The sequence below is a fragment of the Primulina tabacum genome, chromosome 5, assembly GCF_025594145.1.
Source record: "Primulina tabacum isolate GXHZ01 chromosome 5, ASM2559414v2, whole genome shotgun sequence".
Lineage (NCBI taxonomy): Eukaryota > Viridiplantae > Streptophyta > Magnoliopsida > Lamiales > Gesneriaceae > Primulina > Primulina tabacum.
In genome coordinates, this window is record NC_134554.1 from 36,657,044 (window position 1) to 36,669,750 (window position 12,707).

At 32.7% G+C, this 12,707-nt stretch overlaps 3 protein-coding genes and 1 long non-coding RNA gene across 5 annotated transcripts; all 4 read left to right on the forward strand.

Annotated features, from left to right (window-relative positions):
* The first annotated feature begins 5 nt into the window (after positions 1–5).
* LOC142544392 (putative F-box protein At1g67623) lies at positions 6–1,186 on the forward strand. Its single transcript, XM_075651447.1, has 3 exons — positions 6–190; positions 509–674; positions 794–1,186. The coding sequence occupies exons 1-3, from the start codon at positions 6–8 to the stop codon at positions 1,184–1,186; spliced, it is 744 nt and encodes a 247-aa protein (XP_075507562.1).
* Positions 331–4,608, forward strand: LOC142547521 (putative transcription factor PosF21). Of its 2 annotated transcripts, XM_075655876.1 has the most exons (5): positions 331–674; positions 794–1,193; positions 3,209–3,341; positions 3,773–3,857; positions 4,006–4,608. In XM_075655876.1, exons 3-5 carry the CDS (start codon positions 3,255–3,257, stop codon positions 4,344–4,346), a joined length of 513 nt encoding a protein of 170 aa, XP_075511991.1. In that variant the 5' UTR covers positions 331–674; positions 794–1,193; positions 3,209–3,254; the 3' UTR covers positions 4,347–4,608. The 2 variants fall into 2 exon arrangements, with proteins under 2 accessions (XP_075511991.1, XP_075511990.1); XM_075655875.1 differs by lacking the exons at positions 331–674; positions 794–1,193 and adding an exon at positions 1,207–1,668.
* Positions 4,609–8,005: 3,397 nt separating this feature from the next.
* Positions 8,006–11,437, forward strand: LOC142547523 (uncharacterized). The gene is made up of 3 exons (XR_012820686.1): positions 8,006–8,343; positions 8,463–8,862; positions 10,876–11,437. It is a non-coding gene; the product is annotated as an uncharacterized LOC142547523 (long non-coding RNA).
* A 15-nt stretch (positions 11,438–11,452) lies between these two features.
* Positions 11,453–12,275, forward strand: LOC142547522 (putative transcription factor PosF21). The gene is made up of 2 exons (XM_075655878.1): positions 11,453–11,524; positions 11,673–12,275. Exons 1-2 carry the CDS (start codon positions 11,497–11,499, stop codon positions 12,011–12,013), a joined length of 369 nt encoding a protein of 122 aa, XP_075511993.1. The 5' UTR covers positions 11,453–11,496; the 3' UTR covers positions 12,014–12,275.
* The last annotated feature ends 432 nt before the right edge of the window (positions 12,276–12,707 follow it).

The following is a 12,707-nucleotide window of genomic DNA, read 5'->3' on the forward strand; positions in this document are numbered from 1 at the left end:
CAATCATGCCAAGAATTAAGAAGAGATTATCCGGACAATGTTCCTGCAAGAAAACTCAACGTGAGGTTTCAAGAATCGAAACGTTTCCGAATGAATTGGTTAGTGAAGTTTTGGCTCGAGTAGCAGCATCTTCGGTTATCGATATAATCAACGCCAAATCGACGTATGGCTACATGAACACGATCCTATGGTTTTTTTTTTTTTTTTTTTATCATAAGTCTTAAAAAGGGTTTTACAGATAAAGTAATTTTTTTTCGTTACATTAATTATTAGGATACACGTAAATAATACACATATCCCACTCGCACTTGACAGGTAAGAACGAGTTATCTTTTCTTCTTCAATGGCTTCCGCCATATCTGCTAATATTAATATATATGACATTCGAATCATGGAAATAGACCAATAACCCTTACGGGTTTTGAATTTTTTTGTCTCATGTTGTAGTTTCTTTAATTAAATTCGCTTTGATTTTTCAATTTTTTTTTTTGGGGTATGGAAAATACAGTTGTAAAACATTCAAAGAAATTGGCGAAGATTCGCATGTCTACCATCACGTGTCTCTGGACAATCTGTGTACAGATTCCTGGACGCCTCTGAGTGAAGAACAACATGCTTTCTTGAACAAGTGCTGGAAATCGGAAAATCCCGAATTGTTGTATCGACAAGCGGTGGTAAGTTTGTTTAGTTCAATGATTGGATAATTGTTGGATTCTATGAGATAATGATCATGTATATTATATATGTTGAATGATGCCGATTAATTAATTAATTTTCAAATTTCTTGATTCAGGTGGACTACTTTAATGGGGTGGATCTTGAATCGGCTTGCAACCAACTACACAAGGCTATGAAGTCAAGTCACATTGGGGCACTTTATGTCACTTGCATAATACTAATTTTGAACGATGATGACAAGTTTAAAGACAAGGGTATTGAAATCATTAGTAACATGCAGAAGTCCGCATCGATGAGACGAAAATTGATTTCGCACCGGAAAAATTTGATGGAATCTCTGAGGCGAATGTGGGTGAAGAATCCCATCTTAAACCAGCAGCCCATCTTCTGCAAAACGCCACATCGAAATCGCTGGAGATCTGGGTGGAGGGATATGGATGCAAAGTTGCAGTGCCAAGCTTGTTGTGTTGATAGGGAGATCAGTGCTATTTGCGGTTTTTTCAATTGAGGATTTGGTAAGACTTTAATGTAACTAACGTGACTTTAATGTTAGCTTTAGTCATATTTTGATCAGTCGGATGTATGGATATTTAGATCCTAAAAGATTAAAGATACATTATTTCCTGAAAAATGTCTTTAAGATACATCTTTATTTGTAGAAATTTGAGTACATTCTGTGATATACACTCATATATTCATGATTAGATATTTCAAAAGCTTCCTCACTATAGAGTAAGTCTTGGTATCAGCTGAGAACATAGCATACAAGATATCGATGTTAGGTAGATTTCAGAAGCCTCCTCACTAGAAGAAGTCTTGCTTCCTGCGGAAGGATGTAGAAGAGAGCCATTTTGTTTGGTTTTTCCACCAGTTCTCAGTTGCAACGACTCTTTCTTCCGCAGTGAGATTTGGAAGCAGCCCCAATTCACCAAACACTTGCTTGATCATGCTTGATATATCCTCATCGCGGCTGCCAGTGTTTCTAACCAGGTCTGACATTGTAGCAGTCATCATATCAGTAAACTTGTTAATTGCCTCCACAAATGGGTGATCATCCAACACCTGGTACTTTTTCCGTGCTACATACCTGGTAAAATAACATGTCACAATTGTTAAAAACACAAACGAGATGGTCATAAGTTGGTGTATCACTAGGAGTAGTAGGATGTCTTTATCTGCTTTCCCATAGAAGAAACATTTCTGCCACAACTTGAACTGATGGGGGACGGAACAAATATAAATTAATGGGAGCCAAAACAACAAAATTCCTACACAGAATTTTAGTGATGTTTTTTTTTTCCTTTTGAGAATCACGAGTAACAATAGCACAGTAACTTACATTTCAGGCTAGACAATCAGAAAATTACATGTTCTTAATTAAAACTCAATGGTACTTGATTAGTCACAAATACTAAACCATCACATTCTTCAGTCAACATTGGTTTTGCTTATCATATTTCAGGGTTCCATAGGCAACACAATCATCGCCTTCCTGAAAAAAGAAATGATACATAGCCATACAGATAACATAAATAAGATAACTAAACTTTAAACAAATTGTAATAAATCACAAAAGAACTTCAAACTTTTGTGAATGTATACATAGGAATCAGTGCCTGATATGTTAAACATTAGACAGCTTTATAAATTCAGCCAAAATAGAGCTCGCGGCACTTCTTGGTCTTGCAATTCTCTATCTCATCAAGATTTTGATATGGTGTCGGCGCTGTCAGCTGAACCTTCGCATTTCTAGCAGATAAAAGGCTGCAAAATACTATATATAAAAAGTTAACATTATTCTAACAAGATGGTAATGCCACCACCATGATGGTTCCACGCATTATTAATCAGATTTCACCATTCCATCTGCGGTAAATGATCCACCCCACTCCATAACTCACAATGTTTATATGTATAGAATCTTGAAACTTTTAAACCCCTCAAAATTTTTATTATTGATTTTCTTTTGACACAATTCTTACATATTTTTTAGTTAAGGGCCATGCCTTAGGTTTGGTGCGAAATTTTGTGCTTAATGATAGCTATTGTTTCACATTTTTATTGATATTTACCAATGTTGAATTTTGTTTCGTAAATCTCTATCATATGATTACATGAGATAAACTTTTGTATCACTTTTCTGTCTGCACCTGCATATTCTGGGTTGCTAATGTTGTTTGTCCTTTGGGCCTGACACATGACATGTCATTCTAGCCCTTCTCGTGTGAATAGATTAAGAAGTTCCATGTATCAGATTACTTTACATCCCTTGTATTCAACAAAGTATTATTTCGCTATCAATGTCTAAATTTGTTAGATTGCCAAAGAAAGAAAAATGAAATTGATTTGAAATTATTGTGCTGCGTTTCAATTCCTTCCGGGTAACCAAAACTACCAATTTATATTTCCCAAAACTGTTATGTTGTAATCTAGTATGTAGGCATTTACTTCAAATATTTTCTTGGAAAAAAGAAAATTTAATTTAATTTGATTGTTTTTTAACTTCTGTCTCTTTTGTGGCTCCTGATAGGATTTGGGCAAATAGGCAGTCAGCAGCGAGGTCAAAGGAACGGAAGATGAGATATATTGCTGAGCTTGAAAGGAAAGTCCAAACTTTGCAAACTGAAGCAACTTCCTTGTCTGCTCAGTTGACCTTATTGCGGGTGATTTTTACGTTTCCTTTTTATTCCAACTGCAGATTCCTCCCATGAAATGGAAAGCAAGTAAATGTATCGGAATTAAAATATGGGTGAATTTAAACATTAGAGCTGCTGACATCCAAGAATCGTTTGTTGTGTTAAGCCTAGCATTGGCATTCTTAAATTTATTGTGGTGTAGCAAACATACGCACCTGGAGCTATGTCTGTTCTTTGTGGTGAAAAATTTTTAACTTCCACTCATGCAACAAACATGTACGTATTTGACATTCTTCACGAGCAGGTTTCTTGTTTATTTCCCTCGTCTAAGAAAAGGGGAGAAAGGCCGATGCTTCTCTGTTCTTGTTTTATCGCCTTTATGTTTTTCTCACTCTTGTTAAATATTTTATAACCAAGATCAGTAAGCATCATGTTCACTTCTAATATTTAATCAACAGAGAGATACACATGGTCTTACTGTAGAAAACAATGAGCTCAAACCGCGGTTACAAACTATGGAACAACAAGTGCAGTTGCAAGATGGTATGTTTCAGAACCTCTTAACTACTTACTCCCGTAGGAACTTTAATTCGAGTTGCATTTTAAAAGCTCCTATGCATGCTCAAATCTATTTACTTTCCAGAATTTGTTGTTTGATGCTGATTGATGTCTTTTATATCCATTAAACCAGCGTTAAATGATGCCCTGAAGGAGGAGGTTCAGCTTCTTAAGGTGCTGACAGGACAGACGATTCCAAATGGTGGACCTATGCTGAATTTTCCTGCATCAACCTATGGAACCGAAAAGCCTTACTATAGTAACAACCAAGCTATGCATGCATTATTAACAGCTCAACAATTACAGCAGCTCCAATTACATTCCCAGAAGCAACAGAATCAGTTTCAAAAGCACCAGATGCACCAATTTCAGCAGCAGCCACAACCCTCTATGCAGCTGCATCAACAAGCTGGGGACGTGAAGGCATCATCCATTCAAAAAGACATTGATCCAGATGCGTCGTCAAAGGATTAGAAATGGAAGCTGGGACATGTACCCGATGATGACCGAGGTCTGTACATCCCTAGAATTCTTGACGGTGGTCTGTTTCATATCTCAGTAAACCTTTGTTTAGTATGTTTTGTAATGTATATCTACATGATCTGGGATTTGTCTAGGCAGTGCAGTGAGCTTTAGTTGCATATCGAAGTTACTATGTTCGAGCTCGAGGATGAAATTCTTTGTGGCCTATAATGTTTGTTATTTTTGTTTTTGAAATATACATTTATTTTCAATATGGCCAAATTTATCCCCTCTCGTCCCCTATATCTCAGTGCAATTCTTGTTATAATTAGTAGGCGTTATTTGGTTCTTCATGAGATTGGATGAGTGAGAGGGTGTTCAATATGATAAAAAAAAAATTAAACTGATACATAGGAATAAACAAGATTGTAAGACTAATTATTTATATTTGGTATGATTTTTAAAAAGTGGATTGAATTTGTTTGTTGGATTGTAACAATGAAATCATCCATATTATATATCCATATGTGCTATTTATATCATTATACGTGTGTCAGTGATATAACATGGTTACATTAATTGAATTTGACAAAAATACCCTTCTCCAATTATAATTTTGTTTTTTTTTTTTTCCATTTAATGAAAAATATCTTAACTACTTTTCTAAATAAATATCTAACATTTATGATATTTTTTTAATGTTATGTTTGTGTGATAAGTATACAGAGTATTATAAAATTGAAAATAGTTGAGTTTAAAAATATTTTTTTAATTTTAATTTTTTTTTATATTAGAAATGATACGATTATTTAAAAACTGAAAATAAAAATAATATAAATGAATATATTATTAAAATATGATAGTTATATAGCTATATTAAAATTATTTTTATGATATTGTTTTAATTAAAAGAAGGTCGATTATTTTTGTATTTTTATTGGGATATTTTTTTATTTATCATCAATTATATTATGAAATCAAAATAGTTATTCATTTATATTATATTATTAAATTTAAGCACGTTATACTAACTAATTTTCGTACGTTAATGTGACATCAAAATTTCTTTACATTGTTTGAGTTCATTAATAGTTTTTGTATATCTATATATATTTTTTTTTCGATTTTTTCTTCAAGTTATCAATAATTTTTATAAAAGTTCAAACTATCTTAATAAATATTATCTAAATCTATGTATATCATATCTTAATAAAATAATATTTATTTTTTACACAAAAATTATATAAAAAAAGGTATCTACTTTTCTAAATTGTTAAAACTGGTGTATATTAATCTATATTTCTTATTTAATGAAATTAATGAAACACGAAAAATACATATATGAAAATAAAATCAAGAGTGAACAGATCTTGTCACATAAAAAAAAAATCTGAAAAAGGTCAATTGCTTCGCTTTTCTAACTCAAATAGAATTTCATGTAGAATCCATAAAGGACTAGGACACATGAAATTATTGATTAATATAAATAACAGTGATCTTTATTATATTTTTCCATCCAAATCTTGTTCTTATTTCTTCTGAGCAAACTCCCATCTCTCAAGATTACAACGTGGAAATAAGCATAAAACAAAGAAAAACTTGAACCCTGCAATCATGCCAAGAATTAAGAAGAGATTATCCGAACAATATTCCTGCAAGGAAACTCAACGTGAGGTTTCAAGAATCGAAACGTTTCCGAATGAATTGGTTAGTGAAGTTTTGGCTCGAGTAGCAGCATCTTCGGTTATCGATATAATTAACGTCAAGTCGAGGTATGGCTATATGAGCACGATCCTGTGGTTTTTTTTTTTTTGTTTTTTTATCATAAGTCTGAAAAAAGGTTTTAAAGATAATGTAATTTTTCTTCATTACATTAATTATTAGGATATCGAAGTTACTATGTTCGAGAATGAAATTCTTTTTGGGTTATAATGTTTGTTATTTTTGTTTTTGAAATATACATTTATTTTCAATATGGCCAAATTTATCTCCTCTCGTCCCCATTGTCTGGTATATCTCACTGCAATCCTTTTTATCATTAGTAGGCGTTATTTGGTTCTTGAGATTGGATGAGTGAGAGGATGTACAATAGGATAAAAAAATAAACTGATACATATGAATAAACAAGATTGCATGACTAATTATTTATGTTTGGTATGATTTTTAAAATGTGGATTGAATTTCTTTGTTGGATTGTAACGATGAAACCATCCATATCATATATCCATCTGTGCTATTTATATCATTACACGTGTTTCAGTGGTATAACATGGTTACATTAATTGAATTTGACAAAAATACCCATCTCGAATTATATATATATTTTTCATTTAATGAAAAGCAACTTTTCTAAATAAATACCTAACATTTATGATTTTTTTTTTACCCGTGATGCCTATATACATGTTAAATTTTTTTTAATGTTATGTTTGTGTGATAAGTATATAGAGTATTATTAAATTGAAAATAGTTGAGTTTAAAAATATTTTTATATAATAAAAATATTAATAATTTTTATATTAGAAATGATTATTTAAAAACTGAAAAAATTAAATAAAAATAAATGAATATTTTATTAAAATATGATAGTTATATATTCTATAAATATATTAAAATTATTTTTATGATATTGTTTTAATTAAAAGAAGGCCGATTATTTTTGTATTTTTATGGGGGTATTTTTTATTTATCATCAATTATATTAAGAAATTAAAATAATTATTCTTTTATATTATATTATTAAATTTAATCATATTATACTAACTAATTTTGTACATTTCTTTACATTGTATGAGTTTATTAGTAATTTTTGTATATATCTGTCTATCTTTTTTCGATTTTTTCTTCAAGTTATCAATAAATCTTATCTAAATTTTCAAACTATCTCAATAAATCTCATCTAAATCTATGGATATCATATCTTAATAAAATAATATTTTTTTTACACAAAAATTATAAAAAAAAGTATCTACTTTTCTAAACTGTTGAAACTATGAATTATAAAGTGTATATTAATCTATATTTGATCTTATTTAATGAAATTAATGAAACACTAAAAATACATATATGGAAATAAAATTAAGAGTCCCACAAATCTTGTCACATGAAAAAAAAAATCTGAAAATGATCAATTTCTTAGCTTTTCTAACCCAAATAGATTTCCATGCAGAATCCTTGAAAGACTCGGACACATGAAATTATTGATTACTATAAATAAGAATCATCTTTATTATATTTTTCCATCCAATTTTTGTTCTTGTTTCTTCTGAGAAAACTCACATATCTCAAGATTAAAACGTGGAAATAAGCATAAAACAAGAAAAACTTGAAGCCTGCAATCATGCCAAGAATTAAGAAGAGATTATCCGGACAATGTTCCTGCAAGAAAACTCAACGTGAGGTTTCAAGAATCGAAACGTTTCCGAATGAATTGGTTAGTGAAGTTTTGGCTCGAGTAGCAGCATCTTCGGTTATCGATATAATCAACGCCAAATCGACGTATGGCTACATGAACACGATCCTATGGTTTTTTTTTTTTTTTTTTTATCATAAGTCTTAAAAAGGGTTTTAAAGATAAAGTAATTTTTCTTCGTTACATTAATTATTAGGATACACGTAAATAATACACATATCCCACTCGCACTTGACAGGTAAGAACGAGTTATCTTTTCTTCTTCAATGGCTTCCGCCATATCTGCTAATATTAATATATATGACATTCGAATCATGGAAATAGACCAATAACCCTTACGGGTTTTGAATTTTTTTGTCTCATGTTGTAGTTTCTTTAATTAAATTCGCTTTGATTTTTCAATTTTTTTTTTTGGGGTATGGAAAATACAGTTGTAAAACATTCAAAGAAATTGGCGAAGATTCGCATGTCTACCATCACGTGTCTCTGGACAATCTGTGTACAGATTCCTGGACGCCTCTGAGTGAAGAACAACATGCTTTCTTGAACAAGTGCTGGAAATCGGAAAATCCCGAATTGTTGTATCGACAAGCGGTGGTAAGTTTGTTTAGTTCAATGATTGGATAATTGTTGGATTCTATGAGATAATGATCATGTATATTATATATGTTGAATGATGCCGATTAATTAATTAATTTTCAAATTTCTTGATTCAGGTGGACTACTTTAATGGGGTGGATCTTGAATCGGCTTGCAACCAACTACACAAGGCTATGAAGTCAAGTCACATTGGGGCACTTTATGTCACTTGCATAATACTAATTTTGAACGATGATGACAAGTTTAAAGACAAGGGTATTGAAATCATTAGTAACATGCAGAAGTCCGCATCGATGAGACGAAAATTGATTTCGCACCGGAAAAATTTGATGGAATCTCTGAGGCGAATGTGGGTGAAGAATCCCATCTTAAACCAGCAGCCCATCTTCTGCAAAACGCCACATCGAAATCGCTGGAGATCTGGGTGGAGGGATATGGATGCAAAGTTGCAGTGCCAAGCTTGTTGTGTTGATAGGGAGATCAGTGCTATTTGCGGTTTTTTCAATTGAGGATTTGGTAAGACTTTAATGTAACTAACGTGACTTTAATGTTAGCTTTAGTCATATTTTGATCAGTCGGATGTATGGATATTTAGATCCTAAAAGATTAAAGATACATTATTTCCTGAAAAATGTCTTTAAGATACATCTTTATTTGTAGAAATTTGAGTACATTCTGTGATATACACTCATATATTCATGATTAGATATTTCAAAAGCTTCCTCACTATAGAGTAAGTCTTGGTATCAGCTGAGAACATAGCATACAAGATATCGATGTTAGGTAGATTTCAGAAGCCTCCTCACTAGAAGAAGTCTTGCTTCCTGCGGAAGGATGTAGAAGAGAGCCATTTTGTTTGGTTTTTCCACCAGTTCTCAGTTGCAACGACTCTTTCTTCCGCAGTGAGATTTGGAAGCAGCCCCAATTCACCAAACACTTGCTTGATCATGCTTGATATATCCTCATCGCGGCTGCCAGTGTTTCTAACCAGGTCTGACATTGTAGCAGTCATCATATCAGTAAACTTGTTAATTGCCTCCACAAATGGGTGATCATCCAACACCTGGTACTTTTTCCGTGCTACATACCTGGTAAAATAACATGTCACAATTGTTAAAAACACAAACGAGATGGTCATAAGTTGGTGTATCACTAGGAGTAGTAGGATGTCTTTATCTGCTTTCCCATAGAAGAAACATTTCTGCCACAACTTGAACTGATGGGGGACGAAACAAATATAAATTAATGGGGGCCAAAACAACAAAATTCCTACACAGAATTTTAGTGATGTTTTTTTTTTCCTTTTGAGAATCACGAGTAACAATAGCACAGTAACTTACATTTCAGGCTAGACAATCAGAAAATCACAAGTTCTTAATTAAAACTCAATGGTACTTGATTAGTCACAAATACTAAACCATCACATTCTTCAGTCAACATTGGTTTTGCTTATCATATTTCAGGGTTCCATAGGCAACACAATCATCGCCTTCCTGAAAAAAGAAATGATACATAGCCATACAGATAACATAAATAAGATAACTAAACTTTAAACAAATTGTAATAAATCACAAAAGAACTTCAAACTTTTGCGAATGTATACATAGGAATCAGTGCCTGATATGTTAAACATTAGACAGCTTTATAAATTCAGCCAAAATAGAGCTCGCGGCACTTCTTGGTCTTGCAATTCTCTATCTCATCAAGATTTTGATATGGTGTCGGCGCTGTCAGCTGAACCTTCGCATTTCTAGCAGATAAAAGGCTGCAAAATACTATATATAAAAAGTTAACATTATTCTAACAAGATGGTAATGCCACCACCATGGTTCCACGCATTATTAATCAGATTTCACCATTCCATCTGCGGTAAATGATCCACCCCACTCCATAACTCACAATGTTTATATGTATAGAATCTTGAAACTTTTAAACCCCTCAAAATTTTTATTATTGATTTTCTTTTGACACAATTCTTACAAATTTTTTAGTTAAGGGCCATGCCTTAGGTTTGGTGCGAAATTTTGTGCTTAATGATAGCTATTGTTTCACATTTTTATTGATATTTACCAATGTTGAATTTTGTTTCGTAAATCTCTATCATATGATTACATGAGATGAAACTTTTGTATCACTTTTCTGTCTGCACCTGCATATTCTGGGTTGCTAATGTTGTTTGTCCTTTGTGCCTGACACATGACATGTCATTCTAGCCCTTCTCGTGTGAATAGATTAAGAAGTTCCATGTATCAGATTACTTTACATCCCTTGTATTCAACAAAGTATTATTTCGCTATCAATGTCTAAATTTGTTAGATTGCCAAAGAAAGAAAAATGAAATTGATTTGAAATTATTGTGCTGCGTTTCAATTCCTTCCGGGTAACCAAAACTACCAATTTATATTTCCCAAAACTGTTATGTTGTAATCTAGTATGTAGGCATTTACTTCAAATATTTTCTTGGAAAAAAGAAAATTTAATTTAATTTGATTGTTTTTTAACTTCTGTCTCTTTTGTGGCTCCTGATAGGATTTGGGCAAATAGGCAGTCAGCAGCGAGGTCAAAGGAACGGAAGATGAGATATATTGCTGAGCTTGAAAGGAAAGTCCAAACTTTGCAAACTGAAGCAACTTCCTTGTCTGCTCAGTTGACCTTATTGCGGGTGATTTTTACGTTTCCTTTTTATTCCAACTGCAGATTCCTCCCATGAAATGGAAAGCAAGTAAATGTATCGGAATTAAAATATGGGTGAATTTAAACATTAGAGCTGCTGACATCCAAGAATCGTTTGTTGTGTTAAGCCTAGCATTGGCATTCTTAAATTTATTGTGGTGTAGCAAACATACGCACCTGGAGCTATGTCTGTTCTTTGTGGTGAAAAACTTTTAACTTCCACTCATGCAACAAACATGTACGTATTTGACATTCTTCACGAGCAGGTTTCTTGTTTATTTCCCTCGTCTAAGAAAAGGGGAGAAAGGCCGATGCTTCTCTGTTCTTGTTTTATCGCCTTTATGTTTTTCTCACTCTTGTTAAATATTTTATAACCAAGATCAGTAAGCATCATGTTCACTTCTAATATTTAATCAACAGAGAGACACACATGGTCTTACTGTAGAAAACAATGAGCTCAAACCGCGGTTACAAACTATGGAACAACAAGTGCAGTTGCAAGATGGTATGTTTCAGAACCTCTTAACTACTTACTCACGTAGGAACTTTAATTCGAGTTGCATTTTAAAAGCTCCTATGCATGCTCAAATCTATTTACTTTCCAGAATTTGTTGTTTGATGCTGATTGATGTCTTTTATATCCATTAAACCAGCGTTAAATGATGCCCTGAAGGAGGAGGTTCAGCTTCTTAAGGTGCTGACAGGACAGACGATTCCAAATGGTGGACCTATGCTGAATTTTCCTGCATCAACCTATGGAACCGAAAAGCCTTACTATAGTAACAACCAAGCTATGCATGCATTATTAACAGCTCAACAATTACAGCAGCTCCAATTACATTCCCAGGAGCAACAGAATCAGTTTCAACAGCACCAGATGCACCAATTTCAGCAGCAGCCACAACCCTCTATGCAGCTGCATCAACAAGCTGGGGACGTGAAGGCATCATCCATTCAAAAAGACATTGATCCAGATGCGTCGTCAAAGGATTAGAAATGGAAGCTGGGACATGTACCCGATGATGACCGAGGTCTGTACATCCCTAGAATTCTTGACGGTGGTCTGTTTCATATCTCAGTAAACCTTTGTTTAGTATGTTTTGTAATGTATATCTACATGATCTGGGATTTGTCTAGGCAGTGCAGTGAGCTTTAGTTGCATATCGAAGTTACTATGTTCGAGCTCGAGGATGAAATTCTTTGTGGCCTATAATGTTTGTTATTTTTGTTTTTGAAATATACATTTATTTTCAATATGGCCAAATTTATCCCCTCTCGTCCCCTATATCTCAGTGCAATTCTTGTTATAATTAGTAGGCGTTATTTGGTTCTTCATGAGATTGGATGAGTGAGAGGGTGTACAATATGATAAAAAAAATTAAACTGATACATAGGAATAAACAAGATTGTAAGACTAATTATTTATATTTGGTATGATTTTTAAAAAGTGGATTGAATTTGTTTGTTGGATTGTAACAATGAAATCATCCATATTATATATCCATATGTGCTATTTATATCATTATACGTGTGTCAGTGATATAACATGGTTACATTAATTGAATTTGACAAAAATACCCTTCTCCAATTATAATTTTGTTTTTTTTTTTTCCATTTAATGAAAAATATCTTAACTACTTTTCTAAATAAATACCTAACATTTATGATATTTTTTTAATGTTATGTTT